Source organism: Brassica rapa, chromosome A01 (assembly GCF_000309985.2).
Source record: "Brassica rapa cultivar Chiifu-401-42 chromosome A01, CAAS_Brap_v3.01, whole genome shotgun sequence".
NCBI classification, from domain to species: Eukaryota; Viridiplantae; Streptophyta; class Magnoliopsida; order Brassicales; family Brassicaceae; genus Brassica; species Brassica rapa.
The window spans coordinates 16,419,113-16,431,614 of record NC_024795.2 but is presented as its reverse complement, the minus strand read 5'-3'; the positions used below and the strand labels follow the sequence as shown (position 1 = coordinate 16,431,614).

The window sequence follows — 12,502 nt, the reverse complement described above, 5'->3', positions numbered from 1 at the left end:
GATGATCAGATCTGGCCTCGCCAGCGTCGTAGCCGGGGTGGTATGGGGAGCCAGTCTCGGGGTTCGTCCAGCCATGTTCAGGATTCCGTTTCGCCCCACAGCTCCTACCATACATCTCCCTCTCCATTACCCGCTCCTGCTGCTCCCGCTCCCGCTGCTGCACCCGCTCCTGCTCCTCCGGGTCCTCCGGGAGTGATGAGTGTTGCAGAGTTGGTTCGACAGCCCGGTCGTGACCATCTTCCCTATCTCACTGAGTATCCACATGGACATGGTCAAACATGGTAATTAAACTTTTATTTTTTTAACTATTTTTTATTTAAACTGTTTTTTTATTAATAATTTGTTCTTTTTATTAGGTTCAACCGATCCGGGAACGGGATCAGCGCATGGATCAACCGTATGATGTACTCGGCCCTCGACAAGGGACATCCGACTTTCACTGACTTCCCTCCCGAGAAGCAGCATCTGTGGTTTCGTCAGTTTGCGGTAAGTATTCAAATTTTTTACTTATATTTTTTATTTATTAAAACTATTTTTTGTAATTATTAAACTATTTTCTATATTTATTAAATATTTTAAATATTATTAAAACTATTTTTTTAATTATTAAACTATTTTTTATTTATTAAAACTTTTTTTTGTAATTATTAAACTATTTTCTATATTTATTAAACTATTTTTTATTTATTAAAACTTTTTTTGTAATTATTAAACTATTTATATTTTTGTGCTTAAAAACTATTTTTAAACTATTTCAGCAAGAATTCAACTGGAATTCCGATGATACGCTCTCTATCTATCACCATTTTGTCCATAAAGTTATGGACAACTATGGAAGCAGATGTACGAGTGGAAGAAGAAGTGGGAAGTAAACAAGGTAGTTTTTAATTTATTAACAATTTTTAATTTATTAAACTATTTTTAAATTATTAAACTTTTTTTTTTTTAAATTAAAAGGTCCCAAAGTCGATGAACGACACGGTCTGGAAGGAGTTGTGTGCGCATTGGGATAAGGAAGAGACGAAAGAAACTTCTTACACCAACTCCAACAACCGCAGGAGCGACCGTAAAGGGAAGGGCATCTACAAGCATAACTTGGGTGCTCAATCTATTGCCACTCTGGCGGATCGCATGGCAAGTTCAACCGCTTTTTCTTCAATTATTTAAGTTTCGGAATTTTTTTTTGTGCATTTTTTCAAATTTCTAATGTTTGTTTAATTTATTTTTTTTCAAGGCGGAAGAAAATGAGGGCGACCCGGTTGATGATCTCGCCCTAATGAAAAGAGCGTATACCAACAAGAAAACCGGCCAGATTGATGATGGTCTTGTGAGGGACGTGGTCGACCTGGTCCAAACTCAGGTGTATGACGAAGTGTCTCAGCTTCAAACCGATGATGACGATTCGACGGCTTCGACCAACTTGTCCCGGGTTCGAATCAACGAAATCGTTGAATCGGTAAGTTTTTTTTTTTTTAAAGTTCAATTTAATTATTTCTTGATTTTTGTTTTATCATCAATTTATATTATCTAAATTTGGTTATTTATATTTCAGTCGGTTCCAAAGAAAAAGGGACGTTTGGTCGGTTTGGGTCGTCGCTCCGGGTCGGCTGCTCCTTCTTCTGCACCACCGGCATATGTTGATCCAGAAGTTCTTACGGCTCAGCTGAAGGACAAGGATGATCGGATATCTGCGTTGGAGACCCAGATGGCAGCTCAACAGGCGGGCTATGAGACCCAGAAGAGGCTGAACGAGCAGATGATGAAGATGATGAAGAGGATGTACCCGAACGAGGTGTTCCCGAATATTTCAGACCCGTAGTTTTTTTTTTTTTTACCAAAAACTTGGAATGTTTTATTTAACTTTGAATATTATCTACTATGTTTTAATGTTTTATGTTTTATTCAATTTTAATTTTAATTTAAAATTTTCGAATTTAAATATTAAAAATTTTAATTTTTAAAAAAAAATTAATTTTTTTAAAAAATTAATTTTTTCGAAATTCCGAGGGAAGAAAGTTCCTCAGAATTTTCCGAGGGACTGAAATTCTTCGGAATTTTCCGAGGTAAGAAAGTTCCTCGGAATTTTCCGAGGGACAGAAGTTCCTCGGAATTTCCCGATAAACATTACGAGGAATATTTCGTCGAAACTTCCGAGGATTGGACCATCGGAATTCCATCGAAATATTCCGAGGAAGGCGTCCCTCGGTATATTCCGAGGAACCTTCCGACGAACTTTGTGTCCTTGGAGTTTCCTCGGAATTTTGTTTCCTCGGAATTCCATCGGAAATTTCCGACGGAATTCCGAGGAAATATGAATTTCCGAGGAGATATTTCCGAGGACTTTTTTCGTCGGTATGTCCTCGGAATAGCGTTATTCCGACGATATACCGACGATTTTTTCCTTCAGTATGCCGATGTTTTCTTGTAGTGTCTTACGATTAAATCAATGTATCAGACTAAGAATATATATAGATCTAAATTGGATTAAACCAATATAATACAACAAAGAGAATTGATGTTTCTAATGCGACAAAGATTTATGGATCACAAGAAAATCAATAGAGTTGATACTCTATTAAGAGTTGGACATCATTATTCCTTAATCGTGTTAAACTTTATGCTCGACTCGTATCCACCTTGAAAAGTTAAGTACTTGGCGTTGTGAAGACAAGTAATAAGCTGAAAATTTTCATTACTTGCAAGACCAAGTCAAATATCATTATATTTTTTAATATTACTTAACTCGTTAATGTCCCATCACTTGATACTTTTTACATACTTGTTACTTGTCAATAATACTTGTCTTTTACTTACATTTATGGTTGGACACAAATACTCATTACTCATTTTATACTTGTTACTTGTTTTATATCGTCTTGACTCTTCAAGTACTTGTCATGATCAGTCGAGTATTTAATAGCAAAATTTAGATACTTACAAGTATATTTTTTTTGAACAAAGATACTAACAAGTCCAAAACAAGTAACAAGTTTTTAAAAATATTAGTTGTTTGGCGTGCAAAGTAGTAACAAGTACTCATTTTTAACAAGTCAAATACAAATTTAAATTTTTATTACTCATGCAAGGTAAATCAAATATCTGAGTGTTCGCGTTAAAAACGACTTTTCAATGAGAATCATCTTCTCACTCTATTTCATGAGTTTTGTTGTTTTTCTCATCATCTTACCTATTTTATTTGTATTTTTATTTTTATTGTACGTCATTGTAAAATTTCTTACAATATCATTAATAACGTTAAGTTTTTATATAATAAAACCTTATGGGTTCATTCTCACTCCTTAAAAAACTGCAATATGTAATGCATATAATTTAATAAATCACCTTTTGGCAAATAATAGTTAATCTTATTATATAAATCTTGGTTCTTCAAAGTTGCTAATTAACCTAATCGCGACACAGGGAAATTATATATTTTAGGATTGTAACATGTGTCAATCATCTCATAATTAAAAATATATATACTAAGATGTTAATAAAAACAAATTTTATTAAAAAGTAATTGAAATATTATTTAATACTAATTTGATTTTTTAAATCATAATCAAAAGATAATTGCAAAAGACTATTTGATAACAATTTTCCTTATAATATTGTGACATGTGTTTAAATATATAATGATTAAACATATATATAATAAGATAATAAAAACACATTTTGATAAAAACTACTTTTAAAAATTATTTAATAGTAAAAGTGTTTTTTTATTAATTTAGTAATAATTATTTTCGAAATTTTCTTTTTTCAAAATCCTACAAAAAAAATTGAAAACCATTTATTTAATAGAATTTTCTTTTTCTAAAAGCTTGGTTCTTCAAAATTGTGAATTAACATGATCACCACACATGCCAATTATTTATTTTAAGAATGTGACATGTGTTAATCTATCTCCTAATTAAAAAGTAATTAAAATATTATTTAATAGTAATTTCCTTTTTTTAAATCATAATCAAAAGATAATTGCAAAAGACTATTTGGTAATAATTTTTCTTATAATGTTGTGAAATATGTTTAAATATATAATAATTTAAAATATATATAATAAGATAATAAAAACAAATTTTGATAAAAACTACTTTAAAAATTATTTAATAGTAAAAAATATTTTTTTTAAAATACTTTGTAGTAATTATTTTAGAAATTTTCTTATTTTAAAATCCTAAAAAAATATGTGAAAACAATTTTCTCATATAATTTTTATTTTCTAGATTTTAATGAAAATATAATTATAAAATATTATATTGAGCTTGGTTCTTCGAAATTGCTAATTAACATGATTGTGACACATGTCAGTTATATATTTAGAAATGTGATATGTGTTAAACTATCTCATAATCAAAAATATATATACTAAAATAATGAAAATGATCTTTCTTAAAAAATAATTATAAATATTATTTAATAGTGTTATTATTATTATTAGTATTTTTTCTTAAAAATGTTGGTTGTTCAAAGTTGCTAATTTACATGATTGTGACAATGTTGGTTATATATTTAAAAATGTGATATGTGTTAAACTTTGTCATAATCAGAAAAATATATATTAAAAAAATAAAAACGATTTTTTCTTAAAAAATAATTTTAAATATTATTTCATAGTCTTATTATTATTATTTATTATAATGTTTGTTTTAAGAGATACTAAAGATAGAGATTTATAAAAGATAAATATTAACTTTTAAGAAAAAATGTTAAACAAAAACGAATTATAAAATCCTACAAGTACAATAAATTATTTAGTAAAAACATGAATAAAAACTATCTCTTAAATAAATAATATTACTTTCTTAAAAGCCTAATTAAAATAAAATTTTAAAAGTACTCTTATTATTGTCTTATAAGTAACTAAGTTTTCCTTTTTAATAGATAATTTTGAATGTTAAAAAGTATGACCAAAAATAGCTACAAATATTTCACATCTATATTTAGGTTTAAGCTTCCACATATTATTTTTTACAAAACACAATAGTATTTTACATGAAAAGTATTACCTTAGCATTTTCTTTTAATTTCTTGATACAACTCAACTTTTTATTATCCTTATTACATCTTATGATACTAACATAATTTTTTATTTTGATGTTGTTATCGTACATGAGTATGTGCGAATATGATGGATATTTGTTTGTATGTATAAAAAAATATAAATAATAAAGAGATTTTTGTCTATTAAAAATAAAATAGTTTTATAAAAATCTAAAAGAAAAATTAATTATAAAATAATTAATCTCCTTTTCAAAAGTCTAAATAAAATAAAAATGTAAAAATAATCCTATTTTTCTTATAATTAACTAACTTTAATTTTTAATAATTTTGTTTAAAAAAGAATAAACCAAAATTAACTTCAAATATTTCACGTGATATGATTGTAACCTGTGTTAATTAAAAAAAATAGATTATGAATGTGTCAATAAAAACTGTCATTATGTGAAAATAAATTATTCCTTTCCTAAAATTCTAAATAAAAGAGATTTCTGAAATTAAAAAAATTATTTTCTAATCTTAACCACCTAAGATTTTTTTATTTAAAAAAAATTATGACCAGAGATAATTGTAAAATTTTATTTAATAGTAATGATAAACATGATAGTAAAAAAACATTTAACTAACAAGAAAAATTTTAAACAAATATTAGTGATATTGGAAAAGATGAATTTTCAAAATGGCAACTTTTAAAAATAGTTAATATTAACTGGAAATAATTATTTGATAGAAATTTTATTTTTCTAAATCCTAGAAAAAATATAATTGTAAGAGATTATGTAATATTAATATCCTTTTCTAAAATCCTGAAAAAACTGTACAAGAATATTTGATAGTTGTTTTTCTTTTTAATATAAAAAATCTTAAAAAAAAAAGTTTGTATCATATTTTTAAGTCATAACCAAGAGATAATTGTAATATTTTTAAGAGAGTATTTGATGATGAAAATGATACAAAAAATTATTTAATTAACAAAAGAAGTGTAAAATTAGTATTGATATGAATTGTAAATTTTATTTATTAATAACTAAAAATAATTATTTGATAGAAATTTTTTTTCTCAAAATTCTATGGAGAAGATAATTGTAATAGGTTATATGACACTAATTTTCTTTTTGTAAATCTTATACAAAATTGTAAGAGAGTATTTAATATTATTTTTTCAATTGAAAATAAAAAAGAGATTTATAAAATATAATGTTTTCCTTTTTTTTTTAAATCCTAAAAAAATAAAATTTTAAAGAATTATTTAATAAAACATTAAATTAATACATAAGAACGTATATAATGTTGTCATTGACTCGATTGGTGTATTTGAGTTTCGTTTCTTTTTACTTTTCATTCACTTTCTTATTTCGGGGTGTGTTCAGTTTAAACGTTTAGATATAGTATTTTATATAATCCTAGGTACAAAGTTTATAACAATTCATCTATGTACCATGACTATAAAAGACAAATATTTACTTAAACATCAAACATTTACAGACTCATATTGACTCTGTAAACCAAATCGGTAACTTCGCATCCATGTGAACGACGAAGGACGGTTGTTTCCTAGCACTGCGTGCTAAGCTATCTGCCCGTAGGTTCTCCGTCTGGGGTACATGAACGATGTCTGAGTTGAGGAAACTTCTTTTTAAGAGCTTAATATCTTCCAGATAACTTTCAAATGCTGGCCATTCTTCTGGTTCCTAAACCATCTTCACCAATTAAGAACAATCCGTTGCAAACGTTACTTGAAACTGTCTTAAATTCTTCATACATTCTATTTCCCAAATTAATGCCTCCACCTCCGAATGAAGGGGTGAGAGACATGCCCTTACATTCCTCGCCCCTAATAAACCATCAAAATCCGGTAAAGTGCTATACCAACCTTGCCCTGAAAATAAATCCTTATCTTTCCATGATCCATCTATGAAGCGCCATCGTCCTGGCGTCGCTAGTGTCGGACTGGTCTGTACCCGATGCCCCCTCGTTGGGTCATTTACTACATGTGTCTCAGTCCAAAGTGATGACTCTAATTCTGCTATTTTAAGTGTTTCCTTCGGATCAATATCCAGATTACTAAAAACTTTGTTATTCCGACATTTCCATATATACCATAATATCCATGCAAATTGGTGATCATTCATCTTTGGAGTGACTCTCCAAAAAAGATGATCCATATTAGCGAAAAAAGAAATGATAGGAATAATATTGGAATGCGATGGTATCTTAGATAATGCCCACACTTGACGTGCTGGAGGACATTCAAAAAATACATGGTTTATTGATTCCTCCGGATTTCCGCATCGAGCACAATATATATCCCCTTGTATCCCTCTTGCTTTTAAATTTTTCATTACCGCAATACATCCTGAAAGGAGTTGCCATAAGAAATGCTTTATCTTCGGAGGGTATCGCACTTTCCAGCAGAAAGCTTTTAGTGTATCCACTGTGGGACCATAAAATTCTGGTGGTTTTATCTTGTCAGGATAGACCCGTTCCACATGATAACCTGATTGTACCGAGTATTTCCCATTGTTAGTAAAATGTCATCCATTCCTATCTTCCATCAGATTTCTACTTAATGAAATACTTTCAATAATTTTTACATCATGAGGATCCACCAAAATCCTGATTACATGTAAATTCCAAGTTCGAGATTCCGGATTAATGAGAGAATCCATTGTGAGGTCCGGGTAATTTAAACTTATGTGTAAGAATGAGTTTTAATTATAAAATAAATCTCAAACTATATGCAAAAAAATAATCATAAAACTATAATAAAATGATTTATTATTTTATATTAAATTAAAACATTACAGAAAGTTATTTTATATTAAATTAAAACATTACATAAAATCTGTTGCAACGCAACGGGCTCATATCTTGTACAATATAAAAATCACTGAAAAGCAAAAAAAAAAAGAAATTGCTCGATAAATTGGAAGTTCGTTTCCTTTCTCTAAGTGAAACTTGTACACCTTTTTGTGTGTTCATTAGTTGGTTCTCTCGCGAAGACTTGTGTTGAAAGAGCGGCCAAGTGATCTCTCTCTCTGTCTCTTTCTCTTCGGTGCTTGAGAAATCACACTGCAATGCAAAGCTGAAACATCTCTTGTCTTTCTTGGAAAGCCTTTTCAGGTTACCAAATCTCGGTTTTAGGTAATTCACGTTCTGTGTTCTCGTGGGTTTTGCAAAACGTTAGTGGTAAATGCCCTCCTTTATTACATGGAGTATCCATCTTTTGTAGAATTCGTGTTTTCACGTTGTCTCTATGCGACAAAAGATCTCAGCTTTATCTTCTATTCCAGTGGTTGACTACGACTCTTATTGTTTCGTCTTTATCTCTTTACATGGGTTTATAGGATCATTGTCCTTGTTGATGTTTGGGTTCCCTATATATAATGTTCTTGATTCTGGGTCTCTCCTTTCACGCTTTTGATGCGGCGTTTCTTGGATCTTTTGATGCTCCGCTCTGAAAATAGTTGAGGTCAAAACGTATCGCACTCTTATCTTGATTTTCTCACAAATAGATTCCAATTTCTCTGTATCTTATATCTTCAAGTGTTTGGTGTTTCATGTAATTTTTGCGTTATCTATTTTATATGATATTACCGGAAACTTTTTGCCTTAGCCTTTGGTATGTTCTTGAAGGTGTTTGTGCAGACAGTTCTTATGATGGTTGAAGAAAACAATCCTATGGAAGGTGGTTCTTGTGAGGAAGAATTTGCCTGTGGTGATCCCAAAGTTGATGTACGTGTTGGGGATGAATATCAGGCTGAGATACCTCCTATGATCTCTGATCCAGAGAACCCCTCTCTAGCTTCAGATGATCTTGGCTCTGGTTCCTTTGTTGTTGGACTACCTCTCCAAGTAACGTGGATAGACACCAAATATAAAGATAGACAAGGGCTTGGAGATGACCATGTCGACATGAGCGAGTCTCTCAAATCTCTGAAAAATAAAAGAAGCCGCAGGAACACGGGAACTAAGCAGCGGAGGATGACTCTTGAAGCTGTGCCGGAGACACCATCGAGTTCTTGGGATGATCTGGAAGTAGATGGCTTTGTTCTTGGTTTATATACATTCGGGAAGAACTTTACTCAGGTGAAGAAGCTGTTAGAGAGCAAAGAAACAGGAGATATACTTTCGTTTTACTACGGAAGGTTCTACAAATCTGCTAAACACAAGGTTTGGTCTAACGCACTCAAGAAGCAAAGCAGGAAATGTATACAAGGCAAGAAGCTCTATTCAGGTTGGAGGCTACAACACCTGTTGTCCTGTTTGATTCCCAGCATCACCGATGAATCTCAGAAAAAGAAGCTTGTGAATGTGAGTCTCTCTTTTTTTTTACACTGAAAATGTGTGAATATGTTTTTTTTAACAAGGTCTATATATTAACACCATTAAACAGGTTTCAAAGTCATTTGCTGAAGGGAATATATCTCTGGAGAGATACATTATTGGAGTGAAAGAACTAGTAGGTCTCCAATCTCTTGTAGAAGCCGTAGCGATCGGTAGAGACAAAGATCTGACAGTCCTAACAACAGAACCAGTGAAATCGAAACAGTGGTTCACAGTCTCCTCTGCTGGTTTAGGAGCATACACTTCACTCACATCTGAGGAAATAATAGAAAAACTTGATGGCGGTTCCCGTCTAAGCAAAGCCCGTTGCAATGATATCTTTTGGGACGCTGTGTGGCCGCGTTTGCTAGCCAGAGGGTGGCATTCCGAGCAGCCAAAGGACACCAAATCTAAAGACAACATCGTCTTCCTCATCCCTGGGGTAGAAACGTTCTCTAGACGGAAACTCGTTAAACAGAATCATTACTTTGATTCCATCGCTGACATTCTCAAAAAAGTTGTTGCCGAGCCTGAGCTTCTTGAATTTGAGACAGCAGACATCAGACCTTCCAGTGAAGAGACTAGTTACCAACACTCTAAGCACCGTTACCTCAGGTCTCCAGACTCTTGTTCTAATCATATGAAGTTCACTGTTGTGGACACCACTAGTTTGGCTTTAGGAGGCAAGTTGTGTACATTTCGAGAGTTGAAGAATCCTGATAACAGCCCTTCTGTGGAAAGATCCCAAATGATGCCGTTGGAGCAAGCCAACTTTGCTGGTGAATGTAAATGGGAAAAGAAGGGATTGAAGAAACTGGTGGAAGAGCCGGTGAGGTTCATGATTGTGGATACAAGTGGGCAGTCATCAGGGATAAGGAGACGGAGACAGTTGCCCGATAATGAGAACCAATCAGGTAACAATACAGGTGTGACTTGGGAGTTTCCTAAGCTGTCTGGTGAGACTTTGGAGAGTGTTGGGTCAAAGAAGAGGTCTGTCCGAAAATCATCCGAATCTTTTCCTTTGACTAAGCGAAGGCGGCTCAGTACATGTGTAAGGAAAGATATAGAACGTTTTGGTCAAAGTCCGAAGTTATCGGTTGAGTTGATGAACATCAAGACTGAGAAATCAGAAGAAACTGAACCAAATGGGTTATGTTCACTGGAGAAACAACAACAAGAGAACTCAAATCGGTTGTGTTGGGACAAAAAAAGCTCTTCAAATGATATGGAAGCTTCTCAACAGCACGAGAAACCTATTCAGCTTCCTTCCATGCCAGGCTCAAACAAGAGGACTTGTCTTTCCACTCATCAAACAGCATCAATAAAACAAGAAGAAGAGGAAGAGCTGAACCAACAGACAAACACAGATATTCCAAGAAGACAAAGCACAAGAAAGAGGCCATTGACAACTCGTGCTCTTGAAGCTCTTGAATCGGGATTTTACACAGCAAAGAGCTTGAAAAGTACATCTAAACCGATAAAACGCGAAATGTCTACAAGGATCAAGCACTCAGCCAAAGCAACTCAAAGTGAGTCAGACAATGGTTTTGTTGTAAAGGAAACCACATCAAGTAAACCAGAGGGTTTGGAACGGAGCTTTCTTGCGGATAAAGCAACAAACGTGAGTAAGCCTGTAGATCAAACAGAGGATTCGAACAAGGTGACAACCGACTCCCCTAAACGTCCTCCAATTCTTTTAAAGTTTCCTTTTAAGCGTCGTTGAACAAGTGTTAAAAACTCTTGTATGAGTCTTTTTTTGGGCGTTTACTTGATCTGAAGAAATGTGTATAGAAGACGAAAGCTCCTTAGACAGATTTTTTTTTTCTTTTTCATTTTCTTCTGTTTCTTTGCCTCATAGAATCTGATTCATTTTACATATCCATAGCTAATAAACCGTTTCTTAACTGCTAATTGAATTAATATGATCTAAATTACTTCAAACTTGCTAACTTTTTTAAGTTAAATAAAGAAAGATATGGTTCTAGTCCCTTTCCAGTACATTAACCAGAGCAATCTTGTAGTCTTCTCGGGTATATCATGTGTATTATCCAGTGGGATTAATGATTCACATTAAAGCATACACATCTTAGTTACAATTTCTCCTGGGTGTTTAAAGTCACAACAGTGTACATTCAAGGCCGATTTGGTTCCTAGCAGCTAATCTGTTGCGGCCGCTTCACTTCTTTGTCCAACTTCTCATTAAATCAACCAGACCCAGCTCTGCTCCCAACCTTGCACCAATTAAACAATTAATTACCAATCTTATACTCCCTCCGTTTTTTTATTTAAGTCGTTTTAGAGGAATTTTTATGTTCCAAATTATATGACGTTTTCGGTTTTCTATGTAAAATTTATTAACACTTAATGTTATATGACCAATGATAACATACCTTCTATTTTATTATTGGTTGATTTGTGGTTAGGTAAATAATTAATGATGTTTTTGTTTAGAAAATATAAAAAATTAATGATTTCTTAATCTACGTGTATAATTCTAAAACGACTTATATTAAAAAACGGAGGGAGTATAAACAAAAGGTATCAATATTGCTTTCAACACACATTATGTGATGATGTTTCTGAGACTTAATTTGGATCTAGGAGCAGTTTCCAATCTGATGGCAACCAGAAATGTAACATCTTATCAAGAAGGCATTTGCTTCCACCATATATATGTGGAAGTATTATTTATTATGTAAGCGAAAGCGAAAAGAGGGATTTTTTCTTTTTTTTACCTTTAGATTACTAACTTGGAAGGTTGAACCAGCCGGATGGAAAATGGCTTCACCACAATGCGGCTGAAATGAGAGGCTGAAATTCTAAAACGACAAAACCGACTAAGTATTGTCTCATCATTTCATGTTTAGGATAGACAACAATGTTTTTTTACCACTCTTATTTTAGTGTTATCTTGTGGTGATAACACTTACAAAGTCGTCTATCAAATCCCCGAACCATTTTATATCCTTTGTCAAGGGCTCCAAAGCATATTAACATTTTTTAATAATTCTTTGAGATTTTATGTTGGGATCGAAATTTGTCATAGCAACATCAACAGCTAAAATCTCCTAAACATGACAAAAACGGTTTGTCCATATAGCCAAGCCGAAAATGTTTAGAGATTAATTTTGTATACGCTGCACCACTTTTTACAAGTTTATGTATAGTTAAAGTT

The 12,502-nt window shown here is 32.2% G+C and overlaps 1 protein-coding gene and 1 long non-coding RNA gene across 4 annotated transcripts; both read left to right on the top strand.

Moving 5' to 3' along the window:
• The first annotated feature begins 2,283 nt into the window (after positions 1–2,283).
• Positions 2,284–4,202, top strand: LOC117133418. The gene is made up of 2 exons (XR_004457206.1): positions 2,284–3,516; positions 3,922–4,202. It is a non-coding gene; the product is annotated as an uncharacterized LOC117133418 (long non-coding RNA).
• Positions 4,203–5,567: 1,365 nt separating this feature from the next.
• On the top strand, positions 5,568–11,238 carry LOC103847660. Of its 3 annotated transcripts, none has more exons than XM_009124748.3 (3): positions 5,568–8,145; positions 8,638–9,315; positions 9,398–11,238. In XM_009124748.3, exons 2-3 carry the CDS (start codon positions 8,659–8,661, stop codon positions 11,048–11,050), a joined length of 2,310 nt encoding a protein of 769 aa, XP_009122996.1. In that variant the 5' UTR covers positions 5,568–8,145; positions 8,638–8,658; the 3' UTR covers positions 11,051–11,238. The 3 variants fall into 3 exon arrangements, with proteins under 3 accessions (XP_009122996.1, XP_009122995.1, XP_018511309.1); XM_009124747.3 differs by having other exon boundaries at positions 5,569–8,124; XM_018655793.2 differs by lacking the exon at positions 5,568–8,145 and having other exon boundaries at positions 8,153–9,315.
• Positions 11,239–12,502: the final 1,264 nt, after the last annotated feature.